This window comes from Contarinia nasturtii, unplaced genomic scaffold (genome assembly GCF_009176525.2).
Source record: "Contarinia nasturtii isolate CC-2019 unplaced genomic scaffold, AAFC_CNas_1.1 Cnas_scaffold_187, whole genome shotgun sequence".
In the NCBI taxonomy this organism is placed as follows: Eukaryota; Metazoa; Arthropoda; class Insecta; order Diptera; family Cecidomyiidae; genus Contarinia; species Contarinia nasturtii.
Window position 1 is genome coordinate 4740589 of NW_022197544.1, and position 12784 is coordinate 4753372.

Below are 12784 nucleotides of genomic sequence, written 5' to 3' on the forward strand. Positions count from 1 at the left end.
ACCAAATTAATGTTATTTGTCATTGATTTCTTTTCGAAATGAGTAGATTTGAACTTTCTTTTGGGTTTTCTTAAATTGAATTTAACATCAAATCGCTAAACATGGCAAGGTTGACTAAATCGCATACTTTACAAGAAAAAAATTGTTCTTCTTCTTTACATTAAAAGTTCTCTCATGTCCTTTATTTCATGAAATTTCCCCTGACAATTAATGTCATTTGAAATATAGACTCTAGGGGCTTTCATCATTCGTTCATACAAATTTATACACAATATTCACGTCCTATTCATCATATATACGATTAAAATTTCTCGCCTATACCAGTGAATAAGATGTATTTCAAACTTCAGTGTACACACACACACAGTATTGCTACACAGAATCGAAGAAGATCCGCACAAAAGAGAATGAAATAACATGCCATAGACGAAATATACACGAAATATACACGAAATATACACCAAATATATGCAGTTATGCACATTTATTTGCGCGTATTACAGATGATTTTGCAATATAGTTCACTATTTACAGTATAAATCGTATACATTTGAAGATAAAAGCCCCTAGCTTTGCGTGGCCCGCGAATATCGAGGTCGAGGGGTCGGCGTACAACTTCTGAAAACAAGGATTACCTTCTGCAAAGAATTCAAAATAAAACTAATACTGAATACGTTCACATCGAATATAGCTGATGCATGCGCTGAGAAAGTCGGCTTTGAACTTGAAAACAAAATTTGGTGAGAAAAAAAAAACTAATGTAATTTATTAATCAAGCCATTAAACAATAGTGTTTCTCTCTTTCAGTTATAATTGGATCCGAGAACATTATCCGCATCTGAAACTACCAAAAGAAATTCATAGCGATGCGTTGACTTTCAGATCAATGAGAATTCTATTATCAGAGGAAAAAAATTGATTAAAAAAATGTCAACGAAAAAAATGATAATTTTTACATTTGAATCACTTTTTTATAAAGAATTAGTTTGTTTCGATACAATATGCTTCCATTGAATTACTTATTATTTCTTGATTATGCGTAAATATCATTTTGTCTAATACTTACATTGAATAATCCATTCATGACTAATAATAAATGGTAACAAATTGCTTTGCGTTTATCATTTTTTTTAATTCATGATTAAAATAAAACAATTGTTTTTTGTGTAAAGATTTGAGTTGTTGAGTTGTCTGAACTTTGCCTAAAAATATATATTTATATAAGTAAAGTTTCCCAGATAATAAATAAAGCAAATTTTTTTGGGATTTACTGTTGTTATTTTTCCACTTTTTCACTTCATTATTGACAATCTGGAAATGAGTAATAATTTTCAATCAAACTTAATGTCAACATAATCTGAATATTGTGAAATCCATTTCTGCTTCATTTTACTAAAGTAATAACTTCACCTAACTTAATTTTCTTCTGACTTCTCAAAAAAAAGTCCATATCAAAAAAGAAAATATTGTATTTGAAAAGAGCTCTATGGGAAATATGTTCATTCGTTAAATAAACGGAAGATTTTTTTTGCATATATTCTGTATATATTTCACAGCAATATCATTTCAATGAAAAGTAAAAATGTCACTTCAATAAAATTGCTACCTTTTCTAAGAATGAGTCGCATATATAATGTGTATGACTGACCATATTAGTAAATAAGTTTGTTCAATTTCAAAAATTTACAACAAAATAAAAAAAGAGCAACCTTGACTGAATTTTTCCATAATGTCTACATATCAAAATTATTTGCGAGTATATACTTTGCAAAAGTTCAATTCTAATTCCAGTTCGAACATGAGAAATTTAATTTATGAAATGAAAGTGAAACTTATTATGTATTTAGTAAATGAGAATATGCTAGGAGATTGATTCTCGGTAAAATCGAGAAATTCGAATGAAATATTGCTATTACTTGCCGGTGTCTGGTGTGTTGTGTTTGTGTGTAAGTGTCAAACATATTGAACATGTAAAATTCATATTCATATGATGACCCCAAAAATTTAACACGAATTTTGAATTAAAACCATTTGATTAAATTCACATACGACATGAACTAAGCTAATCGTACATTTATCCTCATGATTCATGAATAACAATAAACTTCTACATAATTACTTAGGTAAATGCAAACAAAAATGCATACATGCAAAATTATTTTTCTTTGTTATTATTTTCTTCTCTACACTGTGGTTTTCATTTCAATTTTGGTCTTATACTCGTTTAGAATCGTTAGTTATTACATATACATCTAATATATTCTTTGCCAATCACCTGAGTATATGTGTGAAGAATTTAATATTAAGTCAGGTGGAGATTATATATTTTTTTCACTTTTACTAAACAAGACCTATACTCAACAAACAAAAAAAAACTCTTGTCGTGATTTATTTGGAAAATTTTTGTTTTTTCATTTCGATTTATTACATCCTCCAAATCGATGCAAATGACGTTTTATGTGTGTTTTAATACATTTGAGGTGGGGCATGGTTTCGAATTATCATTTCGAATGCATTTGATTTATCTTGTGCCGAAGAAAAAAAAACATAAACTTAACAAACTGTCTGATCATTTTCAAGTTGCATCGCAATAATTTTGTTAAACACGTTTAAAACGTAACACTGAAACATTGAATTTGTCAGTAGTTTTGATTCAAGTGTAAAAATAAATGTCACTACAATCTTTATTGTACATTTGTATTTTCTCTATCGTTCGATTGGTTTTTTTTCCATTATTTTTGTTTGTTTAAATGTTCAAAAATGTTGCTATGAATGATTTGTTTTTGTTTTTTGCTTGAGCGAAAATATTTTAATCAAAAAAATTAATATTGAGTGTTTTACGTTTAATTCTTAGATTTTAATGAATATTTATGTCAAGATGTTAATTTATATGCATTAATTTGTGATTCTCTTTCAATGATTGCAGACGTTTTATTTTTTCTTTGTTTTGTTTTCCTCTAGAAGAAAGCTATCTTAAAAAAATACCAACAATTTTCCGTATAGTTCGTTTTTGTTAAGGTTTTGTTTTGTTTTTCTCTCTTTTTTTTTTGTTGTTGTCATTATCCCCGCATTGATGTTCATATGGCTAATTTTGGAAACAGGAAAATATGTCTATGTATGTATGCGTGAGTGTGTGTGTGTATGTGTGTACGTGTTTCTCTTAACCTTGATGTGTGTATGTGTATATGTTTAGATCTCTGGATCATATTTGAGGCGCTTGACATTATGATTGTACTTATCATCGTTGTCTTCACTATCGGTGCCTTCGAGCCGGGTCACAATTTGCTGATGATTTAATATCGATTGATGTTGTTGCGATGCAATTATTTGATGATCTTCATAGATATGCTACAAAAAAATACAATTTGAGTTAGATTTTATCTTAAAATAAAAAAGATATTGTGTTAAAACATACCCGATCTGCCGGAATTGTTGATACAATGACATTTGGCGAGGTGGAATCAACGTACGAAAGTCTTTGCAAATAGAATAATAAAAATGAGTTTGGTGTTGTTTTTGATAGAAAAAATAAATAAATACAAATTATATATTAACTTACCGATACTGGCTCTTTTTATGTATATATGGAGCTGAACTTGGGATCAATCGATGCTGCACCACATAATTATCTGTCAATTAAATGATCATTTGGATCTTGATTATTTTAGAATTGAGCAAAATCGAGCACGTGTTCTTACCATCGACGCTTTGATTCTCCGCGTGTACAATAGTACCCGGATATGAGCCTCGCGGTGACCCTGGTGCTGATTGCAACACAATATCATGCAGTGGCGAATTTTCAGCTGACAAATTATCTATATAAAAATATTTCGAAAAATGTTTGTCATTTTTAATTAAAAAAATTCAATGAATCAAAGATTCATACAAAATTTCAAACTAACCCATGTGACTCGGTGAAACCGGTGCAGATCTGGGCATACCGTATGGTGTTCGGAAGCATTGGCTTCCGCGTTGACGTCGTTTCTTATAACTTTGGTCAATTAATTTTGATTCACTGTTTGGATCGATTCGCCAAAAACTTCCTTTTCCTGGAATACGTGGACAAAAAATATCTCATTTAATCGCTTGCTTAATAAATCGATATCAATAATAAATTACCTGGTTCGTCTTGCGAACGAGCGACCTTAATGAAATATCTGAAATAACGGTAAAATCGAAATCAACAACATTCGTTTATTAACAATTTGAAAATGTTCCGTTGTTCACCTGTTCAAACTTAAATTATGGCGAATGGAATTTTGCCATCCTTTGTTTGCCTCTTTGCGATAATAGGGATAATGCTTCGAAATGAATGAATAAATTCCAGATAATGTGAGTTGTTTTTCTGGTGACGCTGCAATTGATTGAACAATCAACTGTGCATAGCTGTATGGTGGTTTCTCGAATTCATTAAATGACGAAGACGCCGGCGGAGGAAATAGATCCTAAAATTAAATAAAATCTTTATTTTCTGTTCATTTATATCATTTTGTGTGTGAATAAAACTTACAGTTTCGAAGTCTTGGTTATTGTTGGTGACACCGGTACTGCTTGCCAAATGTGCTGCGGAATTATTTTGATGATTATTATTATTTTTGAGATGATTGTACGAACTGTAAACGCTGGTTGATGTGCCCAATAAATGGTCATTGCCAATTTCGCGATCAAAAATGATGGTATCGCCGCGAATTTGATAGGATGTGTGCCGTGGACTGGTCGGACAACTATTTGCCGCGCTTATTGTTCCAGTTGGTGATGGGAATGGGCTCCTCTTATCATGTTCTGGTATCGAAATTTTCAATGGCGCATATATCACATTTGAGTTTTCAACCGTTTTGTTGGTTTTGGCCGGTATTTCGAATGGATGATCAACATAACTCTCAAATAGTATGCGAATTGTGGTGCTCGGAAAACGAATTGTACATCTATCAAAACAAAACAAAACAAAAAACCAATTCGATCCTCATTAAATATCTTATTTTGATTGATAGAGACACGAGTGTGTGTGTGTCAAGGTCACAACAATTTAGAGCATAAACAAAACACTCACGTTTTTGGTAATTTCACTGGCTCCGAACATTTTTTGCGCATCACATCATTAACGAATACACCATTCTTACTCAAGCATATCAAATAGAAGATACTTGTGCTATGATCGAATGTGACTTGCACATGCTTTCGCGACACAAAACTATTTTTACCCACAGGAAAATGTACTGTTGATGTTGACGAATTTCGTCCTATTATGATCGAAGCTAAAATAAATTTAAAAAAAACGCAGAAAATTAAGAAAAAAACCATTTACACATAGACTCGAGTGAAATTGATCAAAAATATTTACAATCATTATCAGTTATATATAAAACATCTTCTTTGTAGCACAGGCGACCGTAAACGTTTCGTGTCTGAAACAAAAAGATCTATTAGCTTTTTCTTTTTTAAAAATGCTCTTTACAGTCCAATTAAAAGTGTCAAAATTAAATAAATTGATTGAACTTTTTTAAAAGTCGATGAAAAACTTACACCCGGTTGAGATCGACGCGAGTCACTAAAAGAGTTGAGGTTATTTGTTGTTGTGGTATACAAAGTTACCGGAGGCGGTGGTGGTGGAGGTAGAGTCTCTAAGTTCACTAGAATCAGAAATGAAAAATATAGTGAAAAGTTAATTTTCTCTGAAAAGAGCAAGATGTACTCAATATTCTCGAACAAATCGGTGAACAATGGATTTGAACACGAGTGCATTAATAACAAGGTTCATATTTCATTTCACTTATTTTCCTTATCATTTGTTTAATTGTACCTTTGACTGTATTGGTTGGTGAACTATCTAAAACCATAACATTATTTTCGATGGCACGTTCAGCAGAATCGGCTACGGCAGCCAATAATACCATGTCCTCGCCGGAACTGAAATGCGAGAAATTTTGTTTCCATTAAACAAAAAACCGTCGAAAAAGAAAACAATTTTGTGGCATATACTTACCATATGCTCATTATCAATAAACAGTAATGTAAAACCAAATAACACCAAAAATATCCCGACCAATGACAATTTTTGTAAGTTTTCCCTTCGATTGTTGTCTATCGACTCAAAATCAATATGCTTGATTCTCAATCAAATTCGATTCACTTTTGATATTCTCTCTTATGCGTACGTAACGGCTCTCTTTAACTGCAAAATAATAGAGTAACGAACAAAAAAAATTAAAATAAATATTTATCAAATGATAGTGTCTTGAAAGCAAAATGTTCTATATCAATTCGGTTGAGTTTTCTATACATGCAACTTGTTGTTATAAATTCAATCATTTTGTTTTTATTTGCATGTGTTTTTTTTAATTGCTTGAGAGCATTTTTAAACGCGCTTTGGCGCAATATTGTCATTATTTCGGAAAGAGGTTTATGTGTATGATTTCTTGTTGGTTTTATTGTATGAATGACATTTTTTTCTGCTGATTGTGTTGAAAAAAAAGGAAAAAAAAACAAATTTCCCGTATTTGGTTGTTGTGTGACAAATACGATTTCAATTTGTAGCGATTAAGTCGCAAATAAGTTGTTTTAATGATAATGCGGTAGCGCCAAAATGTGACGAACAACATACAATCCACGGTTTGCTTACGCTCAATCCGTTTAAAAATGAAATGATAAACAGTGACGAAGAAAAGCGAATAAAAATTGATAAAATGTGTAGTAGAAGCGACAACGCAGTCACAACAAATTAACTAGTGACATTTGCGTTTTATTTACATTTTGGTGCCTGGGTTTTGACTATGTCTATATCAATCACCCTACAATAAACGATGATTTTGTTTTCACACTCATTCACACGTATATATGAAAAAAAGAAATCTTCGAACGCAACACATAAATCTATCATACAAGCATGCACACACAAACACACACAGTATCTTCAATTCGCATCTCAATCGAGTGATTCGATGATGTTGATGTTGTTGATATTCGTGTGGTTTGATATTTATTTTGGTTCATTGGGTTTGTATTTTTATTGTTGTTGTCGTTTTTATTTTATTTTGGTTGTTTGGTAAATTTAATGTGAATTGACAACACAATTTTGTTCTAAAAACGGAATTTTTTCGGCTGTTGTTGCCATTCACTGTAGGCGGACAATAGATATTTAATATGCCGAAACGTGCGCGTATTTATCGCTGATGTAATGTCAATTTTGTTGTCGGCTTCAATGACGTTATCGTACACTTGATTTTCATATGTTTTGTTTTTCGTTCCCTTTCTCTCACGCACTCACTCTCTCTCTCTCTCTCTCTCTCTCTCTCTCTCAACTTTTCTCGGTCGTGTGTGTTCTCTTTTATTTTTCGGTAAGTGACAATAGGCGCGTTGACAATGCCTGAGAATATCGTTGTATCCATGAACGATATGGCCATAAATCGAATGTCATGACGTGCAGTGATACACAAAATTATTTATAATTATCCATACTTGAGGCATCCAATCAAATTGATTATTGATCAAGAGAATAAAAAAAAAAAACGATATATGGAGCAATACATTCAAACCTCGATGTGTGATTGAGTTTGATGCTGTTGTATCTTACAATATTGACCGCAATAAAAACAAATAAAAATAAAAAACAATTTCACAAATAAATGTATTCTATGCTAAATAACGCACACAATTCGTGTAATTTTCTGTAACAATGAAATATCGCCGACAGTGTGTACTGAGAGCAAATAAGAAATTGGCAAATAAAAATCGATCGAAAAGAATCATTTGAGAGTGTCAAGTAATTTTTTCAACGCTTAACTCTTGACAACAGCAAACTGAAGAGAGAAATGAATCGATTTTGGAGCTCCTTATTTACATACTCCGTTTTTTCATGCTCTTGAGTACAATAAATTTTGATAGCCGAAAATAGTTTGGTTATTAATAAAATATGTATTATCGAGAAGGAACTGTACGCTACTATACGTTTTATTCATTGATATGCTCGACAGAGTGAATGCGAGAAAACCGTTGATTTTTTTTCTATCTCGAAACAAAATGAAAATATTGTGATTCAACAATTTCGCACATTTCGACGATACAGTATCAAGACCCAAACAACGCATACGGCAAAGCAACGTCCAAAATGTGTGTGTGTGTGTTTCGACGAACCATAATGTTGATTATAGATGTTTAATGATTGAAAATGTTAAATAACACTTCGAATAAACAAATGAAAATTGATCAATAATTATCGTCACAACGTTGCCGTGGTCAAGCGATTAGAGTGAAAATAAACAAAACAATTTTTTCTCTGATAACCGCATTAGTTGTTATTCACCGCGAGCTCGAACGTTGTTGCGATAAATCCATGTGGCTTTTCAAAGCATTTGACTTTGACTTGGAAACAAACACAAAATATTTAGTCGATCATTCAAAATCTAATGTAATTTTACATAGATGAACAAAACGACACATATTTACGACATATATTTCAAATTATATGCTAACATTTATCGAACGAGCCGCCAAATTCCCTCGGCGCACACACACACACATATATATAACTAACTGCACAAAATTCATCACACAAATGCAATTCAATAAATATACACGACATTTATTTTTGGTTATAGTTGCCAGCGCCAGAATTTTTGCGTGACTATACGAAATGTTTTTATTGTCGCCGTCGCCGCCGCCGTCGTCGTTTTTTTTTATAAACACAAACAAATCGTGTACACAAACGTTTCGTTGTTTTGACCAGTAGCCGCACACAATTATTAATTTTGATGATTAATCGTATTTTCAATCTCATGGGAAATCCAATCCCATGCACTTTAGATAGTTTTTTTTTTTGAATGGCAAGGTGGACACAATTCCAAGAACAAGTGCGATGATAGATATTATTGTGTTTTAAAGTAGAAGAATAAACTGAATATCCAAATCACAAAATATTCTCCAAATAACCAAAAAAAAATCGTCACAAAAACGTTGTCCAAACATCATAACTCACTTGCAAACAATCCGCGTGTTTTCCGGAATTTGAAACAAGTTTTTCATTCAAATTACAATTTCAAAAAAATTGGCACAAAACGGCACAAAATTTCGCACGAAATTCCAATTGTTTTGAATTAATTGGAAACCAAAAAAAAAAAAAAATTTGCTCGACGCAACGGAAAATTGCATAAAAGCAAAACGACAGCAAACGCGCGCGGCTCGAACGGCAAAAAAAGATTGTATTAATTGTTTTCGATTTGCAAACACCGCGTACAAATTCGTTGTTCGTTGTATGTGCGATGTTCTTGTGCACACGAATTCATTCACTTTTCATCTCTCTGTTGCCATGCAGAAAAGCACAAAGTCGAAGAATGAACATATATACACACATTCACACGACAATAGCAATGGTATAAATGTAAATATTATGGTCGTATATTTTATACAACATACACGGATGTAGTTGTGTGTTATGTGCGAGAACATAAACACACAGAGCATAGACATCAGGAGAAGAAAACAGAAGACGAAAAACAAACACATACAATAGACGCGGGGCAACACAATTTCAAGGAGTCGAAAGCAATATGAATACAACACCGTCGCAATTTCTCAATCTCTCTTTCCATTTCCTTTAGTTTCGTCGAAGGGAGAAAATTGATATACCAACAAACTACATCCAAATTATGCAAATAAAATTGAAATTAACAGTCAATCATTCGGTGAGAAAATAACGATTCAAAATAACTTGATTTATTTTTATAAATGACTTGAACACATTTTCCCCTCTCTCCCTTTCTCTCTCTCCCTCCCTCTCTCTCTCGTTCGCACGCTGGCTTGCTCATTCACTCAGTTGCCTCAACGCATTCGTAATAAACAAGAGTAACAACAACAACAACAATGCGATCCATCTAAACACATGTGTACATTTCAAACATAACAAACTTATTTTTCCTGTCATGTTATTATTGTATAGAATCGACTATTTTGCATATGCTTTGTGCTACACTTGAGTATCGAGAACGAAAGTCACATTGTATTTTGCGTAGCCCATCCAAATATTCCAATATACATATACGCACGTCGTGTTATTAGCAAACATTCTATGCCTATGCTTCGGACGAATTTCTCTTTGGATTTAACCTTTCAATTCCATGGGTTGTGCGGACCATTTCAAAACGATTAACAATTATTGCATGTGATTAAATCTATCGAAATTTGAAATGATTAAAAAAAACAATCAATTTTTCACAATAAATTCGGAAGAAATTCGGCATACCCAAACGAAAAGATTTTTGCACGTGTTTTGTTTTCTATGGCCACACACACACTTACACTCATATATAAAATCACGCACACATCGAAAGAAAAAACACAAAAAAAAACACGAATAGAATACATACATACAAACAATAAAAATAACAACAAAACTCGGATGGAAACTAAATTCAGTATAACAACACAAAGTCACACACACTGTGTACTGTGTTGTCGTATTTCTCTCATTCAGTCGTTATAACAAAGATACTGCGTGCAAAAATGCCAGAGTGAGATGAAGCGAATGGTGAACCAAAGGCCACAATGGCACGGATGAAAATGTGGTTTTTGGTGCGTTTGCAAACAACATTTCAACCGAATTTTTATCTCATTGCGTTCACTTCGACTAATTTATGGCATTCATTTGATCTCTTAAATGTTAACTAAAAAACAAGCACATAAATAACAACTCTGCTATAAATTTATCGTGCACATTGATTTGAATGATATTATGCACATAACCAAACTCTCATTTGTATCTACGCGGTTCGAAAATAAAAGAATAAAAATATACACACAGCGCAGCGCAATATTTGTTTTGACATGAAATTTCGTCGCATTTAAAATTTACACTGATTGCAATTACACTTAAAAACCAATCGAGTACACTAACCACTTTATTTGATGAAAAAAAAAATACTGAAATCAATATGCCAAATAAATAAATAAATGATTGCACGTTGAAAACAAAATGGCAAGCAAATGAAACAAAAATTGAAAATTGAATATACGCAAAAAACGTTGTTGATTTCGTTCTTTTGATGAAATCCCAAAACATAACACCACACACAAAATGACAATTTGTTTACGTGCTCATTGTTGACACATACATACACTCATTTGATGAAAATAATATTGTATTTTAACCGCATACAACAAACTCATCAATTGCGAAAAATAAAAACAGTGATATACACAAACACTTTTTTTTGTTGTTGTTTTTTTTTGTTATTGTTGTTGCAGTAACACTCTCAGTTCTGTTGTGTTGATATTATTATACTCACTTGTTTCTATCGATTGTGTGAATTTGTTTTCCACCGTTTTCTATTCTCTGTTCTTCTTTTTAAACTCTTATTCGCGTGAACGTTATGGTTTGAGTCGTCAAACACTTGAGCACTTTGTCAAAGATGTGATTTAATATAGTCCAATGTTTGAATTTGATTACTTTGTCGTATTATTATTGTTCTCCCGCTCTTGCTTCCGTACTCTTATACGCTAACTCACATCGACTAGCGCAATTTTTTCCGTGCGTTTTTTTCTTCTGTACTCACACTCGACCGTAGAAATGTTTGCCTGTGTTTCAGTCTGGAGGAGTCCTTTCAATTCAGCATTGATCCATATGCTACAAAAGCATCAATGTTTGACTCTGTCTGTTTGTGTGTATGCGTGAGTGTGTGTGTGTGGCTACACTTTACTACTCTCTCATACATAAGTAGTTAAATCAACAATAGTTTCTACTACAAAACGAATGCATTACGCGCGTATTCAGAAAAAAAAACCATGTGGTTGGATACTGATAACACATAGAAACATGTATATATGCAAATGATAATAAGATTACGCTAGACAATTCAATTGTAATAATACAATTTGTTATCAATGGTTGTGATTTTCTCTTTGCTCTCTCTTATTCTCCACTCCTTTGCCGCACAATTTTTCATTCATTTCAAATAAATTTTTAATAATGTTTTGCAATGCTCTTTTTTTTATCTTATGCAAACAGAAAATTGGCACATGCGCTCATATGGTACGATTTTTATTGGAAATATTTCATTTAAAAATCATTCAACTATCGATCTATGGTTCGAGTATGAATACATGATATTTTACATATATGTTTTGATAAAAAGAAATTGAACATTTTTTTTATCAACAAAAACATGAATTGTTGTGCTTTGTTTGAAATGATGAAAATAACAAATATTCAGTTTATTATTGAACGTCTTCATTGTAAAACATTATTCAATCAAACTTTAGATGGCGCTAGTTGTGAATATTGTTTTATTTCACAGGTGAAATCGGTTGCATTTTGAAACATGCTCAATTACCAATAAGATTCCGAATAATCAGATTCTCATTGGTAAATATATTTACACGATTGAAAAATGGATCGCTGGAAGTTGTACCTCTTTACCATTTTGATTAAAAGCAGTGATTGAAGACTTAGAATGGTCTGGTCATCCACAAACATTTCATGACACAGAATTTCAAACATTACTCGATGAAGATGAAGCACAAACGCTGAAACAATTGGCACACACCACTTGGTGTTAGTATATCAACAATTTCTGTTCGTTTTCAACAATGGAAAGATTCAAAAGCATGGAAAATGGGTAGAAAAATTGAAACAATCATTTTATTATAGAAAATCTTATTTAAAAAAAAAAATAAAGAAGAATTAAACGAAGCTTACAGTTGACATTTGAATACATTTTTTGTATATGCATTTAACATAACCTCAAAATAATGATTTGTTTATTCTGACATTTGGCAATCAGTGTCAATTGTACAT

The 12784-nt window shown here is 32.1% G+C and overlaps 1 protein-coding gene across 4 annotated transcripts; it reads right to left on the bottom strand.

The window, feature by feature from the left end:
* Window positions 1-2035: 2035 nt before the first annotated feature.
* On the bottom strand, window positions 2036-11596 carry LOC116352432 (forkhead box protein K1-like). 4 transcript variants are annotated; one of them, XM_031785025.1, is made up of 14 exons: window positions 11277-11596; window positions 5984-6172; window positions 5801-5907; window positions 5524-5630; window positions 5342-5405; window positions 5051-5255; window positions 4511-4925; window positions 4228-4445; window positions 4120-4157; window positions 3903-4049; window positions 3699-3815; window positions 3560-3629; window positions 3416-3476; window positions 2036-3348 (listed from the first exon to the last, which is right to left on the bottom strand). In XM_031785025.1, exons 2-14 carry the CDS (start codon window positions 5992-5994, stop codon window positions 3190-3192), a joined length of 1719 nt encoding a protein of 572 aa, XP_031640885.1. In that variant the 5' UTR covers window positions 5995-6172; window positions 11277-11596; the 3' UTR covers window positions 2036-3189. The 4 variants fall into 4 exon arrangements, with proteins under 4 accessions (XP_031640885.1, XP_031640888.1, XP_031640887.1 ...); XM_031785028.1 differs by lacking the exon at window positions 11277-11596 and adding an exon at window positions 10886-10905; XM_031785027.1 differs by lacking the exon at window positions 11277-11596 and adding an exon at window positions 10791-10889.
* Window positions 11597-12784: the final 1188 nt, after the last annotated feature.